This window comes from Felis catus, chromosome A1 (assembly GCF_018350175.1).
Source record: "Felis catus isolate Fca126 chromosome A1, F.catus_Fca126_mat1.0, whole genome shotgun sequence".
In the NCBI taxonomy this organism is placed as follows: domain Eukaryota; kingdom Metazoa; phylum Chordata; class Mammalia; order Carnivora; family Felidae; genus Felis; species Felis catus.
This window is the reverse complement of record NC_058368.1, coordinates 2,372,000-2,397,941: the sequence shown is the minus strand read 5'-3', so window position 1 is coordinate 2,397,941 and position 25,942 is coordinate 2,372,000. Positions and strand designations below refer to the sequence as shown.

At 42.2% G+C, this 25,942-nt stretch overlaps 1 protein-coding gene across 1 annotated transcript in view; it reads left to right on the top strand.

The window, feature by feature from the left end:
- MICU2 (mitochondrial calcium uptake 2) overlaps positions 1 to 25,942 on the top strand; it is a 138,825-nt gene that overhangs the window by 48,892 nt on the left and 63,991 nt on the right. The window contains exons 3-4 of the mRNA XM_045040216.1: positions 13,333 to 13,364; positions 13,480 to 13,555. Of these exons, the coding sequence (XP_044896151.1) occupies positions 13,333 to 13,364; positions 13,480 to 13,555 (108 nt within the window). The remainder of the gene's footprint in view (positions 1 to 13,332; positions 13,365 to 13,479; positions 13,556 to 25,942) is intronic.

The window sequence follows — 25,942 nt, the reverse complement described above, 5'->3', positions numbered from 1 at the left end:
TGACACCTGAAGCCATAAAACTCCTAAAAGAAAACATAGGTGATAAACTTTTGGACATCGGTCTTAACAATATTATTTTGGATCTGTCTCCTCAGGCAAAGACAACAAAAATAATAATGAACAGTTGGAACCACAGCAAACTAAAAAGCTTTTGCATGGCAGGGAAACTATCAACAAAATGAAAAGACAACCTACTGAATGGGGAAGATATTTGCAAATGATGTATCTGATAACAGGTTAATATCCAAAATATATAAATATGTCATACAACTCAACACCAAAAGCCCAATCTGATTTAAAAATGGGTCGAGGGTGAGAATAGACATTTAAAAAAAAAGAAAACTACATGGCCAACAGACACATGTGATGCTCAACATCACTAATCACCAGAGAAATGCAAATCAAAACCACAGTGACATAGCACGTTACACCTGTCAGAATGGTTAGTGTCAAAAAGGTAAGAAATGTAAGTGTTGGCAAGGATGTGGAGAAGAGGGATCCCTTGTGCACTATTGGTAGGAATGCAAATTGGTACGGCCACTATGGAAAGCAGTATGGTGTTACTCAAAACATTAAAAGTAGAAATACCATATGATCCAGTAATTTCGCTTCTGGATATTTACCTGAAGAAAATGGAAACACCAATTTGAAAAAGTATATGCACCCCTGTGTTCGTAGCGGCATCATTTACAACTGCCAAGATACGGAAGCAACCCACATGTCCATCAGTGGATGAATGGATAGTGATGCAGTGTATCTTGGGAACATAGCATAATGTGTAAACCTGTCAAATCGCTATGTGGTACACTTGAAACAATGTAACATTGTGTGTCAACTATACTCAAATAAAAAAGGTGGGGGGAGCCTATGATATATCTTATACTGCAGTGGAATATTACTTAGCCATAAAAAATGAAATCTTGCAATTTGCAATCTTACAACATTGATGGACCTAGAAGGTGTTAGGCTAAGTGACATAAGCCAGAGAAAGACAAGTACCAAATGATTTCACTTATATGTGGAATCTAAAAACCAAAACAAGTGAGGGGTGCCTGGGTGGCTCAGTCAGTTTAGCATCTGACTTTGGCTCAGGTCATGATCTCGCAGTTCATGAATTCAAGCCCCGCGTCGGGCTCTGTGCTAACAGCTCGGAGCCTGGAGCCTGCTTCGGATTCTGTGTCTCCCTCTGTCTCTGCTCCTCGCCCACTCATGCTCTGTCTCTCTCTCAAAAATAAACATTGAAAAAATTATAAAAATAAAATATTGTAATAACTTTGTATGGTGAAGGATGGTTGTAGCTACCTTTGTGGTCAGAATTTCGTCATGTGTTAAATGTGGAGTCACTATGTTGTACATGTGACACTAATATAGTATTGATTGCCAGCTATACTTCAGTTAAAAAACAAGTAAATGAATGGATTGAACATTGGATTTGGCAACATGAGGGTTTATTGGTGGCTTTTCATAGGTGCAGTTTTGGTGCAGTGGTGTGAAAAAAAGCCTAGCTAGAGTCGCTTTTAATGGGAATGGGAAAAGAGAAAGTGGAAAAAAAACGAAAACAGACGGTGAGGGGTTTGGCATAAAAGGAAAGAGAAGTTTGAGGCAGTAGATGGCAGTGGAAGTGAGATCAAGAGAGGATTTTTTTAAGACAGGAAAAACAAAAGTTTATACGTTGACAGATGAGAGAGGAAAACTTGACAGTGCAGCAAAGAGAGAGTTTCCAGGACAAAGTCTTTGAGAAAGTAGGAGGGGAAAGAGACTAATAACACCGCGGAAGCTTGGCCTTGGAAAAGGCACGCTGCATGGTGGGAGCTCGTGCAAATTCTGTTTCTCTTTCTCGGTGAATCAAGAATCCAGGTCATCGGCTGAGAGTGAAGAAGGGGGTGGGGTGTTGGAGATTTGCCAGAGTAGTCTTCTAAAACAGTCAGGTTTGATCGTAAGGATTGAGAAATGTAACATGATCGCCAGTAGCCTTATTGTAATCCCAGTGGAGGTCACTACTTACGAATTTTAAGTGAGTCTAATCATCGTGATTGTAGTTACTTTTCTCCATGTTCACTGGACAAGTGTTGGGACGGAAAAGGCAGGGAGTTGGCTCTGACCAGGGCTGGGGTCGGCCAAGAGCATGTGACAACGTGACATAGAAGCAAGGAAATGATCGCACTGGTCGGACGTGGAAACTGAGCCAGGTGGGAAATTACAACACCAGCAGGCGAAAGGAACAATGCAACGGTGGCGGCATCAAGCAGATCGTAGGGCCCAGGGGCTCCAGGCATGGATGGAGTCGGCATACGGAGACGGAAAGAGAGCAGCACACTTGAGAGCATGCGTGCTGAGTTGGGACGCTGCCCCTGCCCCCTGGACGTAGTGGGTCTCCCAGCCTCGATTGCCTCGTCGCTGACACGGGCATGCCAGCAGCACCTCCCTTCAGGGGTGAAGATTCAGTAACGTGATACAAGTGGAGCACTGAGTTCTGGCACGTGGGGGGCTCTGAAATTTACCCACTTCCTGTAATTGTTACTCTTATTAGGGAAGATGCAAAGCATCGGGGCAGTTGTTGTGTCTGCGTTCTCGGAGTGTGAAGGATTTTAATTCTTTTATTCTTTTCCATATCTTTTAAAGATCTTACAATAAGCATTATTCCCAAAATTGGGGCGGGGGGGCACAATAAGTATTTTTAGTTGTAACTCTGCTTAAGTTTCAGTGGTTAAAAACTGAAAACCAAACATTAATGAATTTATGTAGCTTTGGAAAACCAAAAGCGTCTGGCCTAAGGTAACAGGGTGCATTTTACCATGAGAACTCTTTCCCAAGAGAAGGCAGGTATTTGTATCTCCTGTTTATGCAGCTACAGTTTATAATAATTATTGGTAATAGTATTGGAGGGAAATCAGTGCTGCCGCTACCCCATAAAAAATATCTGTTCCACCACTTGTTGGACTGATTTTAGCTTAATTCTTAAAAAACTTTTTTCCCACAACCAGAAGCCTTTTTATAATATAAATCCCCTTAAGAATAAAGTCACAGCTTAATCCTCTATACTGAAAGCCAAGTGTAAACAAAAAGGAGTCACAGAAGAGATGTCAGGGAGTGTCTGGGAAGAGAGGAGTAAGGCCAGTAGTAGAAAGATACCACAGGAAGCTCGCCCCATACTGGTCCTGACTGTTCCTTACCTCCATATATTGAGGGCCTTTGTATATACTTACAACATAGACTATTTGCAAATAAATAAATAAACCAAATTCAGCTTAACCTGTTGGCAGTTTATTGTGGTGCATGTGCCAGGGTTGCTTGTGTGAGCCCATGTCTTTGTGTATTTATCTTGGACTTTTGAAATTCCACAAATGAATCTTAAATTTTAAAATGGTTATAGTTAAAATATATAGTTCTTGAGGCACCTGGATGGCTCAGTCGGTTGAGCGTCTGACTTCGGCTCAGGTCATGATCTCACGGTCTGTGAGTTTGAGCCCCGCCTAGTGGCCTGCTTCGGATTCTGGGTCTCCCTCTGTCTCTGCCCTTCCCCCACTCATGCTCTGTCAAAGAGATCTCTCTCTCTCTCTCTCTCTCTGTCACATAAATAAACATTAAAAAAAATTGAAATATATATATATATAGTTTTTATTTTTGCCACTATCATAGGTATTGATTTGGGGCTAGTCTCTGCGATCGTTTTCAACTCTATCAAATTAGGTATAATTTCATTCTTTCTAATCAAATGTGATAACAGGATTTTCCAAACTTGCTTCATGATACATTCACTTGGAGCACTTGTTAAAAATCTCAAGCTCTTTCCGGCCTCCCCTGATGATGTTGATTCTGAAGGTCTGGGATAGGGCTGTGGGATCAATCAGTAATACTTTCGCCCTCTCTCTACTTACCTTTGTTATATTCCTGATCTACTTCCTGTCTCTATGAATTTGCCTGTTCTGGATACCTCTTATGAGTGGAATCATACGGTATTTGTCCTTTTGTGTCTGACTTCTTTCAGTTAGCATAATGTTCTCAAGACTCGTTATGTTATAGCATATATTACTTCGTTTCTTAAACGGCTGACCATATTCTAGTTTATGGACATACTGTTCCTGTTTTGTCATCTGTCACTTGGTGGTGGTTTCAACTTTTTGGTTACCGCAGATAAGCAAACACTTCCCTGACATTCGCGTGCAGGCTTTTGTACAAACGTGTTCCCACTTCTCGTGGGTGTATACTTAGGAGCGGAATGCTGGGTCGTGTGGTGATTCTGTCGAGTTTTTTGAGGAACAGCCAAACTCTTCCCCCGAGTCCGCACCGTTTCTACATTCCCGCTAGCAGCGTGTGAGGGTTCCATCTCTCTACATCCTCCCCCAAACTTGTTATTTTCCAATGTTTGTTTTTTTATGATCGCCATCCTAGTGCGCGTGAAGTGTTATCTTGTGGTACCAATTTGCATTTTCCTGATGAACGGTCATATCGAGCATCTATTTATGTACGTACGTGTTGGCCACTGGAACACCTTCTTTGGAAAAATATCTTCATATTTTTTACCCATTTTTACCGGGCTTATTTAGGTTTTTATTATGGAGTTGTAAGAGTTCTTTATATATTCTGAATATTAGACCGTTACCAGATAAATTATTTCCAGTAATGTTCTCCCATTCTGGATGCTGTCTTTTCCCTTTTTTGATAGTCTCCTTTGACACACAAGGTCTTAATCTTGATGAAGTCCAGTTGATCCATTTTCTTTCCTTTAGTTGCTTGTTTGTTTGGTTTTTTAAATTATTTTTAAATATTTATTTTTGAGAGAGAGAGCGCACATGAGCAGGGGAAGGACAGAGAGAGAGGGAGACACAGAATGGGAAGCAGGCTCCAGGCTCCGAGCTGTCACCACAGAGTCCGACGCAGGGCTCGAACCCACGAACCGCGAGATCATGACCTGAGCCGAAGTCGACACAACCGCCTGAGCCACCCAGGCTCCCCTTGGTTGCTTGTGCTGTAGGTGTCCGTTAAAGAATCTGTGAGCTAATCTGGGTTCATGAAGAATTTCACCTCTTGTAAAAGTTCGTATAGTTTTAGTTCTTCTGTTTAGATCTGTGATCCATTGAGTTAACTTTTGTATATGGTAAGAGGTAGGGGCCATATGCATCCTTTTGCATTTGAGTATCCATCCAGTTGTCCCAGCACCATTTGTTGAAAAGGTCGTTTCCCTAAAGAAGTCTTTGCACCAGCTTCTTTCATTTTCAGTGAAAAAAGTAGGGATGTTCTTCCGGAAATGTTTCATCATTGCTTTTTGAAATGCTCTTGGGTGACTAAAAAGAATTCTATATAGTTGTTTCTACAGGTTTTCTTAAGAGACAACAAGGTTTAGGCTCAGTCACATCTCCCCACTAATAGAACCTACATTTTATTTTCTGAAGTTTTTTTTAACATACTTATTCATTTTTAAGTAATCTCTACAAACCCAGCATGGGGCTCGAACTCATGACCCCAAGGCCAAGAATCACTTGCTCTTCTCACTGAGCCAGCTAGTTTAGAAGACAAAACTTCTTAGTCTATCTTATGCTTTTCAAATTGACTACAGCTTACCCTTAGTTTCAGTTTATTAGTTGTATTTGAAGTAGGTCTTTGCTAGTATAATTGATCCTTGAACAATATAGGGATTGGGGTGCGTACCCCCATGCAGTCAGAAATCCACATAGAGCTTGCGACTCCCCAGTAACTCAACTACTAATAGCCTTACTGATAATATAAACAGTTTAATAACATATATTTTGCATGTTACACATATTATACACTGTATTCTTATAATAAAGTAAGGTAGAGAAAAGAAAATGTTAAGAAAATCACAAGGAAGAGAACATACATTCACAGTTCAAACCCATGTACATTCATTGTTGACATAGTCCATTATGATTTCAGGATATTCCAAATTTCCCTTAGTTTCAAGTTTATGCTTCAAATTTCTTGTGTTTAAATACCAGTCTTTGACAGACAATAAAAAGCGTTGACAAGGATGTGGTGAAATTAGAACCCTAACATATTGCTTATGGGAATGTGAACCGGTAGAACTTTGGAAAACAATTCAGCGGTTCCTCAAAATGTTACACATAGAGTTACTATATGACCCAGCAGTTCCACTCCTAGGTGTACCATCCAAGAAGTAAAAATGTGCCTCTACACAAAAACTTGTCCAACCAAACTTTGTCTGGTTTAGCCAAAAACCAGAAACAAACTAAATGCCTACCAACAGATGAATGGATCCGCAAAATATAGCATATTCATACAGTGGAGTATTATCCAGCTCTTTGAAAAAAGTGAAGTACTGATGCAAGCTGCTACAACATGCATGAACTTAGGGAACGTTATGCTAAATTGAAGAAGACAGCCACAAAAGGCCACGTTTCATATGATCCATTTTTATGAGATGTCCAGAATAGGCAGATCTGCAGGGACAGAAAGTAGATTGGTGGTTGCCTAGGAATGGGGGCGGAACAGTGACTGCCAGTGGTTGTACATTGTTTTCGGGTGATGTCATGTTCTGAAATTAGATTGTGGTGATTGATGACTATACAACTCTGTGCGTACACAAAACTATCGAACTGTGCAGCCTAAATGGATGGATTTTGTGGTATATGAAATATATCATAATCAAGGTTTACAAAATACATGTATAAAATGCAATCCTTGTACCCAATTGAAAGTACTAATATTGGGGCACCTGGGTGGTTCAGTCGGTTAAGCGTCCAACTTCAGCTCAGGTCATGATCTCATGGTTCGTGGGTTTGAGCCCTGCGTAGGGTTCTGTGCTGACAGCTCAGAGCCTGGAGTGTGCTTTGGATTCTGTGTCTCCCCCTCTCTCTGCCCCTCCCATCTCATGCTCTGTCTGTCTGTCTCTCTCTCTCTCTCTCTCTCTCTCTCTTTCTCTCTCTCTCAATGATAAATGTTGAAAAAAAATTTTTAAGTATTAATATTAAAATTATTAAAGTTTAGAAAACGTAAATGGAGGGGCACTTGGGTGGCTCATTTGGTTAAACCAGCTCTTGCTTTCAGCTCAAGTCATGATCTTCATGGGATCAAGACCCACGTCAGGCTCCGTGCTGACAGCACGGACCCTGCTTGGGGTTCTCTCTCTCTGCCCCTCCCCTGAGCGTGTGCACACACATGCTGTCTCTCAAATAAATATTTTTTAAAATAAAACATAAATGGAGACACTAAAATAATAAAAACAAGACCCTAAGTGCTTTTTTAATACCAGAGAACTCCTTGTGGGTCTAACAGATATGTAAATCAAAACATCCATCTAGTGCAATTCTGGTAGAAAAGTGAATTGATTCATAGGAAGTAGCTTGGTTTTTATATGATCAAACGTTTTAAAAGCACAGATTGATGATAAATTCATTTTCCAAAAAATAACTGCTGTGTTAGGCTTCTAAGACTCACTAAGAAAAGAAGTCTTACTCTCATTCTTCCAGTTAAACATGAGGTCAGCACCTGTGTAGACCAGGGCTCTAAGTGTAATCTACTCTAACAGCATTTGAACACTATACAAAAGTATCAAATTTTTTCCAATTGGTTGCTCTACACACATAAACATTTCTACCCTGCGCTTTCTTATAAACACATGCACACCTAAAATGGAGCCCAATAAGGATTCCCTTAGTTGTCAGACTGCATGATGGCAAGTAACTTGAGACCTCCGTGCCCCCTGGCTCATCACCAACTCACCCCCAACCAGTGAGTATGCATTTTCCCGTGTGAGAAGAACAGGTTTAAAGCCCACAAGCACTGTGTTGGATGTTGGGATATAGTGGTGAATAAAACAGATAGTGTTATTGTGTTCGTGGAATTTACAGCCTAAGAGTCTGGGTAATAGACTGTCTTCAGTGTTAAAGTGTCAGTGGAGAGGTCAGTGGGGCTAAGAGTGCTCAGGACTTACCAGAGGGTATGAGAAGACTGGATAGAATTTCCTTTAGTGAAGAACACAGCTCAGATTGCACATAGGTGATAAATTGGTCAAGATGCTGTGGCAGATTGTATTTCCAAAAATGGCTGCAACAGTATTTCTGTTCCCATATGGTCTTCCACAGCTTTGCCATCAAGAGGTGGAGCCTGTGTCCCCTCCCCTTGCCTCAATTCACAGAACATGTGTGGAAGTGACAGTATGGCACTTTTGAGGCTAGATCCCAAAATGCCATATGGACATGAAGCCAGTTGCTACGATCACTTTTAATGGTGAAGGGTTGACCGCTTTGCCCCAAAGGTCAAGAACGAGGCAAGGCTGTCCACTCCGCCACTCGTATTCAACACTGTACCGGAAGTCCTAGCCGGTGCCGAAAGGCCAGAAAAAGAAAGGAGACCTACAGGTTTAAAAGGAAGAGCTAACGCTGTCTTTGTTCAGAGACATGATTATCTATGTAGACAATTACAAAAGCATTTACAAATAAAACTACTAAAGTAAGTGACTTATCAGGGTCCCAGGATATAGCCTTCGTATACAAAAGTCTGTTGCTTTTCTTTCTTCTAGCAATCTCTGATGCACACATGCTGTTTCTTACACTTTTTCCTACGTGTTCTAGCAAACTACCTGGTCACTTACTCAAAGAGAGGATCAAAGTCTGTAGATAGCAGTTGCCTCGGCTTCCTGCCACCAAAACTACTTGCATGACACTGCCCCTCTCCTCCCTCCTCATCACAATAGAAGTGACTGGCAGGCTCTCCTCCCTGTTCCTAGAGCTCCCAACTCTCCGGGCCTCAGTACTGAGCTGATTCATGCTAATCCTTCAGATGTTAACGTCAGCATTTCTCATTTGGAGAAGCTTTCCATATCTTCCCCTCTCCCCTTTAGTTTCTTAGCTGCTGTATTTCCCCCTTTACATCAGCTTTTTTTTTAAGTTTTTTTTTATGTTTATTTGTTTTTGAGAGGAAGAGAGACAGAGCACAAGAGGGGGAGGGGCAGAGAAAGAGGGAGACACAGAATCTGAAGCAGGCTCCAGGCTCCGAGCTGTCAGCACAGAGCCTGAAGCGGGGCTCGAACCCACGAACGGTGAGATCGTGACCTGAGCTGACGTGGGACGCTCAACCGACTGAGCCACCCAGGTGCCCCTACATCAGCTTTTAAACTGGAATTAAATAATTTGCTGTTTATAATGTAGTTCTTATTATTTCACACTACTTGAGGTTGCAAAAAAAGAGTCACCTTTTTTCCCCTTCAAAACCAATTTAAATGTATTTGAAGAGCAGTTTGGCAAAGTTGGCAAGTAGGCCAGTTTTAGACCTCTCAGGAGATCACCATTTGTCTCCCTCTAGAAGAAACACCAACCAGAGGGTATCTATTCCTGTATTTATTCCAGCAGAAGTAAGCAAGCCACGTGCTCTGTTGAAGGAAAATGACGCCATTTAATTGGCCCTCCTTTTTTTCCTCCAGTTTTCACTTTTACTCCTGATATTAGGAAGTTTAATTGTTTTGCTAATGTGTCATTTTCTGCCTCGGTTTCCATATTAGCCGTGACTGGATTCAAGCAAGTATTGGAGTAACTAGTCCTGCCATGTACTAATTCTAACATCGATGCCAAGGTGTTCCATATATTCATGCAAAAGATACGATGGCAGTGTCTCTGTTGTCTAATTTCAATGTGTCGAAAGCCCACTTACTTCCAGCAAAATGAAATGGAATTAGATACCATGTAATGTTTTTACAGTTACAATCAGCAAATAACGCTATTTTGGCTAGCGTTTGGCCGCTAACGGTACTTAGTGCGTATGAATGCAGTTTTACTTATTTTAAGTATTAAAATGGCTGTTTGCCTGTAACAAGATGTGCTTGCTCCCTATTTTTACTTCAGAAATCCTCTGTAAACGGTGAAAGCCACATGGTGGAATCTCTAGGAGAAGTGGAGACCTTTAAAAACATCTACTTCCTGAGCCAGAATTCCATCACGGTGCTTCATAGATCTCCAAGATCTATGCTTTCCCCTGCCAAGAAAAGCCACAATGTATTTTCCATTCTTCATGTTCATATAATAAAACATTACAGTCTCAACTCCAGATCTACCTTTGTTGCTGTTTTCCCCCATTCTGTTATTTCCACATATGACTACATGAGGGTATATGGAATAGCGATGATCTAGTAAGACTGGGTTTTTTATGTGTGTGAAGGTAGAAATAATTAAAGAAAAGCAGGAATTTTCCCCTCCCTCCAAAAAACAGATCCAAAAAAAAAAAAAAAAAAATCAGAAAAACCTGAAGGAAAATTAGATTATTTACAGATGGGTTTTATTCCTTATTCTTAAATAGAAAAATGTGTCCAAATATATTTGGGTTTATTTAATAAATATGTCCTGATGTTATAATTGCTGTCAGAAGAATAAAGGTCATGGCTCATCATACTGCAGATCAGACCACGGACCTCTTATTTTGATCTCTGGTCTCCTCGTTGGTACAGCATATGAACAGGTGATATACAAGGGGGCGTACCCGGGCGAGACATCCCCCTGCTGGGGAGACCTGCCAGAGCGTTCTGGGTTTGAAGCACCACAACCCCTTCTCTTACTCAAGGAAAAGTTTATTAAGTTGGAGAAAGAGGAAACAAAAGAGATTAGGCATTCACCCCCCCCCCCCCCCCCCCGGTAGCTCTGGCTTTTTTTTTTTTTTTTAATGTAAAAATGAGTTTGATGTAAGAGAGTGATCCCTTTTTGGCAGCTAACATGTCATTTTCTAATTATTGATTCCATTAAAAAATGTTTTTTTTTTTAATTTTTTTTTTAACGTTTATTTATTTTTGAGACAGAGAGAGACAGAGCATGAACGGGGGAGGGTCAGAGAGAGGAAGACACAGAATCTGAAACAGGCTGCAGGCTCTGAGCTGTCAGCACCAAGCCCGACGCGGGGCTCGAACTCACGGACCGTGAGATCATGACCTGAGCCGAAGTCGGCCGCCCAACTGACTGAGCCACCCAGGCGCCCCAAAAAATGTTTTTTTACAAGAGATGTTCATTAGGTACATGGTTTCTCCATTTTGTATAATCAAATGCCTATTCAAATACCAAGCAGAACTTGTAATCCACACGAAATAGCCAGTGTTGCTCCTCTAGCCACCTCATGCTTAATCATTCAGTTCTGTGAAATTTCCTGACATGTTGAGAGTGGTCCACAGGTTCCCAATTACTACTTTAATAGCGCTCAAGGCATCTAACACCAGTTTTTGAAAATCCTGGGTGAGAAACCCTCCATCGCCCATATTGTGACCTAATCCCTTTTGCACCTCAGGAGGCCTTATTTGTCTTATTTGTAAAATGAGGGTTACAATTTATTAACCACTGAAAGGCAGGGGTCTGAATAAGAAGACATTCTGGAATCTTTTCTAATTCTTAGTTATTCATTGAATAAATATTTAAATGCTAATCACTGGGCTACATTAAGGAAAGGACAAAGATGGAATCTGCCTTAATAGGGTTTTAGAATTTAGTTCTTACCTGTGATTCTGGTGTTATATTACCAATATATTATCAATTGGTTCATGACTTTATTGTTGTATTTTTCCATCTAGCACTGAATTGTACTGACTTAGCTGTTGACATCAAGACTTCTAGATGCAGGGAAGCAAATGCTACCTTCTTTCCTCACTTGGTTTCAAGTAGAGCATTTTTTTCACAACAAAGATTTTAAGAGACCAAAAAACAACAAAAAATCTAGCTATGAAACAAATATAAGACCCTTTAGTCTTATTACCTAGAAACCATCTATTGTCACCTTCAAGATGTCGTTTATTACTTCCTAGAATACATTTTCAGTTGGGTACAAGGATTAGTCTTTTTGGGGGCTAACCTTAATTGTCTAAAAATAAAACTGCCCATAGTAATGAATAAATGTGAATATGACTTTAAAAACAATATAAGGTAAGTGAATCATGATCAATTTCTTTTTTTAATAGAATATAGCAGAGGCAGATAAAATACACGTATTACATAGTTTTCTGGGGTTTGTTATCGGCATTGTATTACCACACATTCACACAAACCCTTAGGATTATAAATTAAATGATAAGTTTTGTCTATTTGATAGTCTAATGGTATATTAGCACCTAATATTAGAATCTAGGGTTCTTTGTCGTTGGGTAACACATAATAGTTTAAAATTATCCCAGAATTGTAACATCTACGTTTATAAACATGGTCATAGATGTTTCTAAAAATGAGACCGTCATATTCACAGCTACTGTCTTTATTAATAGTGCAAAGCTAAAATCTTGATGGTTTATTAATGCCAAATGATAGAATTCATCCCCAGTTGAGTTATAGTCCAAATTAAGCATCCCACACTACAGAAAAGGCACGTGTAAAAATATTTATTTTTTTAACCCGTCACCTAAACTTTCATAGACCGTTTCATTGTACTGAGGGAACCTCATAGATAAGATAATCTTGAGAGCAGAAGGGGGAGTTTGTGATGCACACGGCTTATGCAGGAAACAAAGTACTGGAGAACATTTTTCAGTATTCCAGATGTATAAATGACTTGAGGCTGTCATCAGAATAAGTCTCAACAAAAGAAGCAACTGATTGCTTTAGAATTATAGTGGGTCAGAGGAAAATGCTGTGAGCAGTAAAAAAGATGGCTAAACACATGAAAGAATTTTTGGGCTTTTTGTTTGTTTGTTTAATTTTAGAGAGAGAGAGCAAAGGAGAGGGGCAGAAGAAGAGAGGGAAAGAGAGAGAATCTTAAGCAGGCTCCACGCTTGGAGTATGGAGCCCCCAACTCAGAGCTCAGTCCCACGTCCCTGGGATTACGACTTGAGCTGAAATCAAGAGCCAGATGCTCAACCAACTGAGCCACATAGGGGCCCCAGGAATTTTAATTCTCTGTGATCCAATTGGAAACTGTTAAAAATAACATTACTTTAGAATGGATAGTCATGTTGGCTAGACTTTTAAATTGACTGAAGAGCTGTAAACTTCAGAGAACTTTTCAGGGTTCAAAAAGGTAGCTTTCTAAAACATAAATGCGTATGTTTTTAGTCAGTGAAAGCAAAAAGAATTTTTAAATCATCTTTGGCAAGAATTTATTTATGATACAGACAACTAAGAGAAGTAAAAAAATGGTGATAAGATTTTACATGTCTGAAGTAGGGTGAATGAAATTGAAAACTAGGTCTTACAAGAACCCACGTATCTTTGTGTTTAGAGTTAGAATTCCTCGGCTCACAACTCTGATATAAGGATATTAGCAAAATTGACAAGTTTTTTTTTTTTAACAAATATTTAGTTGTTTATTTTGTCTTTTAAACGATTTTCTTTGTTAGTGGAAGTTGAGTTTTACCAAGTAATATGGATACTAAATAATGTTTCTTTTTTGCTATAGGTAAAACTTCAGTGAAGAAGCTGACCAAAAAGGTAAGTAGTATGTGTGGGAGAAAGTTCTTTCTTTATTTCTTTTCACTTGTTTTTTGGTGACATAGAAAATGTACTTTTATAAGTTAAACTTAAAGATTTTCATGTGTATTCAAAGGATATCGAGGATATACTGGCAGGAACCCAACCAGCTTGTCGTGGATCAACCTTTTTTAGAGACCTTGGCGATAAAGGTAATTTTGATTTGTTGTTAAATTTCTGTTTATGTGTTTGGGGTGCCTGGGTGGCTCAGTTGATTGAGTGCCTGACTTTGGCTCAAGTCATGATCTCACGGTTCATGAGTTCAAGCCCCACGTCAGGCTCTGTGGTGACAGCTCAGAGCCTGGAGCCTGCTTCAGATTCTGTGTCTCTCTCTCTCTCTCTGCCCCTTCCCTACTCATGCTCGCTCGCTCTCTCTCTCAAAAACAAATAAACATTAAAAAAGAAAAAGAATTATTAAAAAAATTTTCTATTTATGTGTTTTATTTAACTGGGGTATTATTAAGGAATTAAGTTGTGAGGTCTGCATACAGTAGAGAATCTACATAGAAAATGTTTTAATACCATGTTCTTTAATAGATGTTTTTAAGTAATAAAATACTCATCAAGTAAGAAATAATTTTCTCAAACTCTCTGAGCGATTACAATTTTAATTAAAGTCTGGGGAGGAAGAACGGGGCCGGGTATCTAAAGTGAGAAGAGAAGGCCTCAGAGAAATCCAGCGGAATACCAACATTTAAGGCAGTGGAAGAGGAAGCAGTGCCCAAGGAAGAGACTAGGGCAGAGCGATCAAGGACGCGAAAGAGAATCAAGCTAATATTAACACAGAAGCCAAGAGGAGAAAGTGTTAGGGAAAGAGAAAATTAAGTTCAGACCACTTGAGAGACCTGGGTGTGAACAAAAGGAATTAGAGGGCAGTAGCTGGGGACGGAGACAGACCCAGGGAATGTTGGTTCATGTTAGACCAAGAGACTTGAGCACGTTTCCTGTTGATGAGAGGGAGAGACAGGAAATGAGAGAAAGGAAGTATGAGTGGGACAGACTCCTGGAAAATGGGAGAGAAGGGATTGTCTTCAGAGCACCAATGGGAGGATCAGCATTCCACAGGGTGCACATCTTTTCCATTGCACCAGTAAGAAAGGATGTGTACAGGTGGGTGTTTCATGCAGATTTTGCAAATTCGGTGGCAAGAACCTGAAGCAGGTTGTTTTGGATAGCTTTGCTTGTTTTTATAAAGTAGGACGTGTGGAGAAAGGAGGTTCAAGGTAGCTTCTGTGATTAGGAAAGAGACCCAACCAGAGAGTCCTAGGAAACCTCAAGGGATCGAAGAAGGGACCTCAAGGGACCGACGGAAGATAGCGTCGGTCGTGAAAGAATAGTCACCAGTCGGTGCAGTGATGGGACGATTCTCCTGCCGGCTACAGGTGGGAGTCGAAATGTTGGACAGCTGTATTAGAGTTAGGATTTTGCTGAGCGAATGGGTGGGAGGAGGGTCACAGGCTAGGGAATTCAGGCTGTTGAGGGGAAAGAGGTTTTAAGTAATGAGCCACGGAATCTGGGCAAGATAATAGAGAAGAAAGTCGAATTGCAACAGAAAGGAAAGGGGAGATGAAAAGAAGAAAGTGGAACAGGGAAGTGAGATCTGCCATTGAGGTTGAAAGCCAGCTCTAGTAGGAGTCCCGGAGCAGAACAGAGCTGGCAGTCAACGAGTAAAGTGCTGAGGTTTACGATTTCAGAGGTGAAACGGTTCTGGGTGATTTCGGGGTTCTAGGTGTAGTCCTGGAACTCGAATCTCAAGAATTAGTTCTCAAGGATGTGAGAGAGTGTGATCAGAGAGATGGACCATGAACCAGCTACTAAAGCCTTGGGTGACTGAGAGATGGGGAGAGGGCACTTTGGTAGATGACCGCTGAAAGGAAGAACAGACAGTGACCTAGCCGGATGACATTTGCCTCAAAGGAACAGAAATTTTTGTTAAGAGGTTAGAAGAAAAAAGGTCTGGAATTAGCAGTGAGGCGGGAAAAAATGAGTAACCTCCCTTTCAGAAGTCCTTAGCGGAGATCCAGGTTTCAGATAAGGCAAGACCACGCATACAGTGAATGAATGGGTGAAAGATGTTTACCGTGGAGAGAATTTCAGGGCGCAGTAAGAAAATTTGGGTAGGAGTAGAGGAGTAGGAGACTGGTTGAGTCAGGAGAGATGAAGCATAGACCAGCACGCAGATGTGTAAACACAGAGGACAGGCGCCATTTCGGAGGGGTATGAAGCTGCCGAGGGCAGTTGGAGGTCAGCCGAGAGGCAGGCGGAGCCTTAATCTTAGGTACCTGTAGAGGGTGTGTTAAAGAGTTTAGACCTTATCCTAAGAACCGTGGGCTGCCCTTGAGTTTAAAGTAAGCAAGTGACAGATGAGAGCAATCACTCTGGCAGCTGGCTAGCGAATGGAGTGAGGAGGTTTTGCAATAAGGGTAAGAGGTTGTATGCTGGAGAGGAGGTAATGGAAATGGAGAGAAGAGTGTAGATTTGATAGATATTTTGGTGATATTTGGTGATAGAGCGATGGGCCTTAATGACTGACTGGATCTGAGAGGGAGGAAGAAAAAGGAAACATGTCCGATGCCCAGATTTCTGGTTTAGGCGAATGATTGCGCCATTCGCCAGGATACGTGGATCGTAGGGGAAAGAGTGAAGGGTGGGGGGGGGGGGGTGGGCAGAGAATGAGTCCAGTTTAGGACATAAGGCGTTCAGATTTTCTTATCATCATCGAAAATGGCACTGGAAGCCACGGTGGCAGATGTGACCACGTAGGAAGCACTGAGGGGAGAAGAGGCCCCCAGATAGATCAGGTCAGTTTAATGAACGGGCAGAAGAGGAGGAGCCCTTTAAGCGGCCTGAGAAGGGGTGGTCGGCCGGGGGCTCACCCAGGGGAGCGGCCTGGCCGTGCAGTGCCAGAAGTGCTTCCAAACAAATGCACATGCTCAGTAACAACATGAATACCGGAAATATTTACTGAAGGCTTCCTACGTATCACATCGTATGCGTAGCCCTCTACACGTATTACCGTGTTCAGTCCTCAACGTTCCTTTGAGGAAGGTACCTTCGTTTCATACTCCCGTGTTCTAGATGAGTTAATTGAGGCCCAAAGAGGTTACGTAACCTGCCCAAAGTCCTAGACGGGGAGTAAAAGCACTTCCTAAATAGCGTTTAGCTTTACTCTCCTATGTATTCAAGTTGAATTTCACTTCAGTAAGTGTCGGTGGAATATATTTAAATATACCTGTACAAGTAGGCAGAGGACCTGCGTGGTCCTTTTCACGTGAGGACCAGTCTGTCTGTGACAGGTAGAAAAAGGGTTCACCTGAAGGTGGCGATGAATGAATAACAGATAACGTTCTCTCCTGTTATCTGAGGGAGGAGTTGGAGAATTAAGCTGCGCGTGTAATTTCCAAGTCAGTCGTTCATGACCCTTTTATTGAGTGCAGAAGACTTGTGACCATTTAGCTCGAGAGATTTACGACATTCCCAAATCAACATTTGTTTTCACTTTGTTTTTGTATGTCAGCGTTAGTTTTAAAGTAAGTGTAGAATAAGTGTATCACGTAACGCTCCAGAAGAAGGAAAACAAAATGTGACAAAGGGGGGGGCACATTGGCACCCTGACTGCAAGAAGGCAGCAGCAATCAAACTGCTGATTATTAGCGAGTATCGATCCTGCTCGCACGTCAGTGGGTCGGCATCTGGTGAACCGCATAGACTTTACGTACATTTGACGAGTGCTCCTCATACGAAACGTGACAACACCCCACCCCAGCCCTCACCTGATTCCTTCCAGCCGGCACCACAACATCCCTATGTACTTTTGTCAAGTGGGAATTTCCTGGGAGGTAGTCTCTGGGTAGTGAATAAGGGTATATTCTGGACTCGCAGGCTTATGTTCGAATTTTTCCTAGTTTTAGGACCTCGGGTAGTTACTTAATCTCTTTCATTCTCATTTTCATCACCTTTAAAACAAGATAGTAATGCCCGCCTTCATGGGTTTGTTGAAAGGGTGTAATAAAGTAAGATGTTTGTAACATTTATAGTATCTGCTACATGGCCGTAAAAACTGACGAAGATCATGGGCTGTGTTTATAACTGATAATACTGGCAGTGTTGTGATTGCTGTATGTTTTCATAAGATTTTAATGTTAACCAGACCTTGGCCTCTTATTAGTGAATTTATAAATTAAAATAAGTAAAACCTTTAAAGTCATAGTTAATAAAGATTTTAGGAAATTGTCGTTAATCCGGCACTTTAGAGTGGTTTTAGGTATAATATTTAAACCCCAAATACTGATATTTAGATCAAAGCTACAGCTTTGAGGTATCCTTTCATGACAGATACTTTCTGAATGCATTTTGAGACTTGAAGAAAAATATCATATTTACCAGTGGTGAAAACGTGAGTGATGTCTATAGATATAAACTCATTTACTTTAAATTTTTTTTAATGTTTATTTATTTTTGAGAGACAGAGACAGAGCATGAGCGGGGGAAGGACAGACAGGGAGAGGGAGACACAGAATCTGAAACGGGCTCCACGCTCTGAGCTGTCGGCACAGAGCCCGACACGGGGCTTGAATCCACAAACTATGAGATCATGACCTGAGCTGAAGTCGGACACTCAACCGACTGAGCCACCCAGGTGCCCCCAAACTAGTTACTTTATATCTGGTTGTATTTTTGCCCTGAAGAAAGGAAGCCAGGGCAGGGGGAAGGCAAATTCCAGAAAAATTCTGACCTTGTGGCAGAATATTAGTCTAAGTAGGAGGTTAATTCAGCATTCGTATAAAGCATTAATACAAATATGTAATTTTAGGAATTAAAAGTTATTCTTAAGGCGAATTCATAAAATAAAAACTGAAGACAGAAAATTTAAGTTATTTTAAGAGAGGGGTGCCTGCGTGGCTCATTCGGTTAAGTGTCCAGTTCTTGATTTCGTCTCAGGTCATTATCTCAAGGTTTGTGAGTTCGATCCCAGCGTTGGGATTCTCTCTCTCTCCCTGTTTCTCTGCCCTGTGCACATGCAAGCTCTCTCTCCTCTCTCTCTCAGAATAAATAAATACACTTTAAAAAATTTACCTTAAGAGAAAAGTATCTGAGAGATAAAAGATTAATCTGTAGTACTCACATGAGAGACTCATTTTCAAGGGCCTCAGAAGACACTTCACTCCCGCAGAGAAGTAACCTCCACAGGCCTCATTCCCTGCCATTAACCTGCCCCACTTTGGGGAGTGCCTTAAATGCCGCCTGCTGTTCTGGCCAGACTTCCCTCGCCCGTCGGCTTCCTGCCCATTGGCCATCCTCCTCTGTTAAAGTCATCTCTGGAACCACCGGAGGTCTTGTTCTTTCTCGTGTTTTCATTTTGTTACACTGTGCCGTCTCTCATATCTGTAATTAAGCCACAACTTCTCTAAGAGGAAGACTCCGTGTGGTCGTTGGCCTAGCATGTTGCCTAAATGTTCTCTGGCACGTAACAGATAGTCCTCTAAGATTGCATTCCAGGGGCGCCTGGGTGGCTCATTCGGTGAAGCATCTGACTTCGGCTCAGGTCACGATCTTTCGGTTTGTGGGTTCGAGCCCCGCGTCGGGCTCAGAGCCTGGAGTCCGCTTCGGATTCTGTGTCTCCTTCCTCTCTGCCCCTCCCCCACTCACAGTGTGTCTCTCTCTCCTTCAAAAATAAATAAACATTAAAAGAAATCAAAATTCATTCCATGCTAATTATATTTCATGCTAATTAATGTTAACATTGACATTGCTGATGACAAATTATTCTGACCTATTTGAGTGAGTCTCTGGAATATTTTTATTACAAATCTGAGTTAGCCTTTCTGTGAATTGAAAGTGTGAAGACTACATGTTTTTAAAACTATTTTCCAGTTAAAACTGTTTGGCACTTTATATGGATCTTTTTCCAGTTATAATTGGTATCACTTATCAGCAAAATTAAATCCACTTAGCAGTAACACTGTCATAAATTTTAGAAAGAATACATTGACTTTATCAACACCCAAATAAAAGCATGAAATTATCACCAAGTAATTTTATTTTCTTTTTCATGTAGACACTTTTTTGATGTAAAATATTTCTAAAATATCCTAGGTGAAATGTTTGCCCCCTGGTAACCAACATTTTATCGGTTTAATGACTCACAGCTATTTTATAGAATGTTTTTCCTTTTCCTGACCTAGATCTTCTCTAAATTGAAGTTATTCACTGTATTACCGTATTTTATGTGGTCTATAGTCATTTCAGAGTTCATTACCTATAAAATGAAGTCGCTTAAAGTAAAGAAACCTGATCTTGGCAGCCTTGTGCACAAAACAGGTTTTTTAAGTTGCACTACCTGACTGTAGATTATAAGAACATATGCCTAATATCATATTCTGTGTTCACAATCATGAAGGCAATTATTAAAACTAGTAGAATTCACAATGAAGTATATCCTGTCCTGTGCCCGGAAGACTTCTGTGAATTTTAAACCTTTTGTTCCTTTACATAAAGTAAAGGGGCCGTGCCTCCAAAGCTACCGCCTCTGTCTCGGGCAGCCGACGGGACAGCCGCATCCTCTCCCCGTCACCGTCACCGTCACCGTGTGACAGGAGCACCCTTCCCTGTGACGGGAAGGGCCGCCTGCCTCCGACTTGGTGCCGGGCCTCTTCTGTTGCCTTCCCGAGACTTCTCACCCTGCTGTTATTCCCTCCCCTGCCCCACTCTCTGTCCCGCACTCTGTCGTGCTTTCTTACATAGCGACTTCCGGACATCTCCCATCTTTGAGGAAAAGCCTCCCTCCGGTGACCCTACATCTGCCTCCTGCTCTCTCCAGACTTCTCGGCCCTTTTCATAGCCAAGCCCTTTGGGCCGCGTTGTGCTCACTTCCTCACGTGCCAGGCCAGGCATCCTCCTGCCCACTTGGGCCAGCACCCACCCTCCGGCGACACCACTCTCGTCGGGACCATCAGTGACCTCCCTGTTACCGGACCCGGGGAAGATATTCTGCATTCTCGACGCCCAGGACCCCGGCAGTACCGATGCTGTTACCTACTCTCACCCCAGGGCTTCTAGGACCCCGTACTTTGTCGTGTTGTTTTCTTACCATCCTAGGGGTTCCCTCCTAGGAAACCTTCCGTGAAATTCGGCCATGAGCCACCTAAACTGGGGAAATCAAACAGGCCCTTCTGATGGGGGGAGTCTGAAAGAAGGGGCTGACCTCTCAGTCCTGAGCAGGCAGTGAGAAAGCCCATCTCAGAGGAGGGGATGGAGTTTGAAGGCGAAATGTAAGGATGTCGGAAGGAAGTAGGAGGCTGCTGGGCAGATGAAGGGCAATGTCTTTGAGACCTGAAGTGCGACGCGGGGGTTGAGACTTCAAAGAGCAGTAGGCAGACACCCCTTTTCTTGGTAGAGAGAAGGTCGCGAGTGGTGGCAGTGCTTCCGTAACACGGATTATGATGCAGGCCTGGAAGCAGCGGTGAGGTTTGAAGGGAAGATAGTTATGACGGTTTCCAAAACTGTGTTTACTTACGGTCTTAGTTCTTCAGGCAGGGGGAAAAAAATCTGTAGGTTTTCTTTATTCTCTTCTTCTTTTGGGGGGAGGGTTTTTTTTTTTTTAAGTTTTATTCTCTTCTTGAAATTGAGAGCACTGTTCTCCTCATTCAGCCTCTGCTCGCAGCATAAGATGCATGAAGCATTTTCGCATATTGGCAGATGAGGAATTGGAAGAGCATCGTCATGAGAAGTATTCTGTCGGGATTCTCTTAGAGTGTGGCCATTTCCAGAAACCGTGGTTCTGGTCTCCAGGAGAAGGACTGTGAATCTGTGTGTCTTTACAGATATATAGAGGACACTGAGGGAGGTGATCGGGAACTTCTTTATTTTCTTTACTTTCAGGCACCTATATGTCTGTATGTCTCTCTCTCCCCAAATATATATATATATATATATATATATATATATATATACATATATATATATATATATATAAAACTGTCAAGGGAGATAAATTCATCAGCCTACTCACACATTTTCCTGTTGGGTAGTTCTCTCTCCCTGTTCCTTACATAGCTGGAGAACTATTTATATTCCCAGAAAGAATAGGGGCATCGTACATTTCCAAGATTTCTAAAAGCATTAAAAGCCGGTGTTTCTAGATGGCTGGGGAGAAGGCCCTTCGTGATGGACTGTCAGAAAAGCAAAACGGAAGTCCGTAGCAGAAAGGTTGATATTTTTTCCTTTAGGTAAAGTGCATGAGGATAATAGTGTGAGAAATAGGGGAAAGGAGACAGAGAGAGAGAGAGAGAGCGAGCTTAGGAGGAACCAGAGGAATAAGTGACTGCAAGGATAGACAATATCGATGGCATTCATTTCAAAGTCAGCAAGAAGGAATAAATAATCTGCACTGCGCAGCCGCAGGAGGGGAATGAAACCTAACTTCCTGCCATTGACCCCGGAGCGTATGCAAGCACAGCCTTCGTTAATGAAGGACCGGTAGGGAGATCGGGACTCAGAGTATGACTGAATGATGGCAAGAAGGGTGAGCAGCCGACAGGGAGATGCGCGGCAGGGTTGCGTGCGAAAGGGCAGAGTGGGAGCCGCGAGCTCCCCGTTCCTCCAAATGCTGGCCTCCCTTAGCGTGGGCTCTCCTGTGCCGGCCCGCGTTCCACTCTGACCGCGAGGTCAGGCCCGACCCTTCGCGTTCTCCGTCCCTCCAACAACACGTCTGCTGCACGACTCTGGAGCTGGCAAGAGGGCGCCCAGCCCTGGGGACGGAAGGGGTCCGGAGCCTCACCACTCCTGTGTGCCCTTGGAGCTCGTACGTTTCTTTAGTGTCTACTGCATCTGTAAGATGAAGGCAACGGTCTCTGCTTCCACAGTTACGGTGGGAATAACGTCCGTACGGCTTCTCCACCGTGCCTTGAGGTCAAGGCCGGAAAGATCTCTTTTTTATTAGGCAAATCCAAGTGCCACGAGTTCTCTTGGATTCTTTGAAGCTCCGTGATCCCAGTTCTCTTGGGACCTCTCTTTCTGTCGTCGGTTTCTCCGCCTCCTCCTGGCCACACAACACCGGTGCTCCCTAGGGTCTGTCCGCTTACGGTTCTCCTGCTCCCCTTGGTTTGGCATCCGTGTGTGCCGCTGGGACTCTCAGATCCCAGATCCCCGGCCGTGTCCCCGTCTCCGGCCCAGGCCGCTCTCCTGAGCGCCAGACTTCGGTATCTCAGCCTGCCGCCCAATGCCTGCTTGCGCGTCTCTCAGTTCCCTGGAGCTTCCCGTATTCCAGACCCAACTCATCATCTTCCCCTAAACCCGCACCCTTATTGCTAGTGTCGTTTGGTAGGACTGCTTTTCACCCACCCGGTCGAAACCCAGCAAATCTCTTGGAACCCTTTCTCTCGTTGCCGCTCCCACCCTGCAGATGGAGTCAAACACAGTCTTCCTGATGTCGCCTGCTGGGTATTTATCTACTTCCTCCTCCCTTCTGCGGCTAGAGAAGAAGTTACAGGAAAAAAATCTTGGAGAGGGTCTTAACAGTTTTTTGTTTTTCTCTGAAATACACAAATTGAAATGTGCATTTTCAACTTAAAGAAAAAACACTGCTACGGGGCGCCTGGGTGGCTCTGTCGGTTGAGCGTCCGACTTCGGCTCAGGTCACGATCTCACGGTTAGCGGGCTCGAGCCCCGCGTCCGGCTCTGTGCCGACAGCTCGGAGCCTGGAGCCTCCCTTGGATTCTGTGTGTCCCTCTCTCTCTCTGCCCCTCCCCCGCTCACGCTTTGTCTCACTGTTTCTCAAAAATAAATAAATGTAAAAAAAATTTTTAAAAAAACACTAATATGAATATTATAATAGAGGAGAGATTCAACAGGTACACTTTTTTCACATATGCTTTGTTGATTTTTTTTATTTCTTTATTGATATTAATGAAGTCACTTGAAAAGAATGTAAAATTTAGCTACATTGAGAACAATTTTAAATATTCCATTTTGCCACATAAAATAAATATCAAAAATTACACCATATGATAACTAGCAAAAAATAGTATACCTTTGAAATAAGAAAATAACTTATCCACCATTCATTACTATAAAGAAAAGTACGAGTTATCATGCTTTTTTTTGCAAGTTCCAAAAAGGTTTTATTACATCCAGAGAGGAGAGGTTCAGTCCTTGGCTGCCGCTTCCCTCATGTCTTCCTCTCGGCACAGACGTGTGTCCCCACCCTGTTCTTGGTGAACTTGAGGATGCACTTGTCCTCGGAGACCTTGAGCAGCCCCATGGCACACCGCTCGATGGACAACGCTGCACACCTCTCACATCACGTCCCGCGCGAGCCTGGTGTGCTTGCTGAGGCGCCCGTGGCCACGGCTGTGCCTCAACTTGCTCCCGTCCTTAGTCACCTTGTGGCCCTCGTTGAGGCCAAAGGGCAGCGCACAGCCACGGCTGCTACTCCTCAGGGACTCCCGCAGCGTGCGGCTCGTATGCGTTCTTGTAAACTGAGCAGAATTCTGGGGGCGCCTGGGTGGCTCAGTCGGTAAGCATCCGACTTCAGCTCGGGTCATGATCTCGCAGCTTGTGGGTTCAAGCCCCGTGTCGGCCTCTGTGCTGACATCTCAGAGCCTGGAGCCTGGTTTGGATTCTGACTCCCTCTCTCTGCGCCTCCCCCGCTCGCACTTTGTCTCTCTCTCTCTCTCTCTCTCTCTCTCTCTCTCTCCCCTTCAAAAGTAAATATAGGGGCGCCTGGGTGGCTCAGTTGGATAAGCGTCCGACTTCGGCTCGGGTCATGATCTCACAGCTTGTGGGTTCGAGCCCCGCGTCGGGCTCTGTGCTGACAGCTCGGAGCCTGGAGCCTGCTTCGGATTCTGGGTCTCCCTCTGTCTCTCTCAAGGGTAAATAAACATTTAAATAAATAAGTAAATATTAATTTTTTTTTATTTTAAACTGAGCAGAATTCTCGATATAATACAGTCCTTAAAGATGTACTGAATATAAATTAAATACATTGTAAGGTATATAAACATGTTCTTATGATAGATGTATTAATCTTGCTTTGGGAAACAGAGTTCTCAAAATTGCATTCAGTAGCAAGTCATTTTTTAGAATGGTTCCAAATTTAAAATATTTTTAGAGAAGCATAGTCATTAACAGAATTTAATCCTCTCTTCTTGTGGCCCTTCCTTAAGGATTCATTAACAAATTTTTAAATATAATTATTTAAAATACTTTCCTGTTTGGCATGTACTTTTAAAACATTGCCATTTACTTTACAATTAAATGTAAGAGATATGTATTGTTTTTCCTGTATTCCAAAGTGTCAGTTTCCTTTAAAAGCGTTTTCAGAGGGCAGATATTGAAAATGCTATTGTAGAATTATATTTTTTTTAATTTGAATTGTAGAACTATATTGTTTATGATGTACTTGAGAGTGTAGGTGCTGTTTCATACTGTCTCAACTCTGTTTATTCAAGCTTTTTATTCAAGTCAGCATGTCAAAGAAAGACACTGGAATTTTCTTTCTCACAAAGTCCCCATTTAGAGGACGTGTACCTGTGTGGAAAGAAGAGAAGAGTGAGGCCTCCTCTTGGCACTAAGCCCACGTCAGTCTAACATTTTGGCCATTTTTTCACATTACCATAGTCCTTTGAAAATTGGAGGGGGAAAAAAAGCCACTCTCCACTTTACCGAGGCTGCCAAGGGATGAAATACTTTGATCCTTCAACTGACACCAGAGCACTTCTCTCGGGTACAAGATATGACAAAACACATTTCTTTCTCTCTCCATATAAACACTGAACGTTTTTAAGGAAAAATATCTGAAAACTCACTGTGAGCTTTTTTATTAAAAAGAAGTACACTGGCTCCAAAATAAAAACAACCAAAAAGTTGGTAATGCACAAAAATATAAGTCATTAAAAATATTATTTTAATGTTATCATTTAAATTTAAAATATATGCCTGAAGTTACTTGGAGCTAAACCATTGCATTACCTGGATAGAAAGTCCTTACCTGCCTTGCTCTGAACTTGGGCCCCAAGTCTGTGCGCCATCTGATTGGGAGCCGTTAGGATCACTGCCATCACCCTCTGTGGGAGTTCATTCCTGTGTCTAGGCTACCATAGGCCTTAGTTCCCATTGCTTCTTCCACATGGATGTTATTTTGGACCATCAGTGACTTTTTAATTTTCATATTTAGTTTTCATATTCAGCTTTATCTGTCATCCCACCCCACTTAATTAAATTTTCACCCATCCTTTGAAGACCATTTTTAGAATTACTTCCTCTGTGACATCTCTGATCACCTCTGACATCTCTGCAAATGATTTCACATACTTCCAAAGTCAGTAACTTTTACTATCACGGTCTCTTAGTAGTATATAGCATTTTTATAAACATTTTTATTCCGGCCTCCTTGATGGAAGTATACAGTACCATCTATTACAAATTCTTGCCAAAAATCCAACTTGAATCTCAGCACACTTCTGGATCCAAGGACTAGTGTGTAGAAAATATAGAAGTTAGAGGAACATTTGAAATGACACCAAGAAGATGCAGTCAGC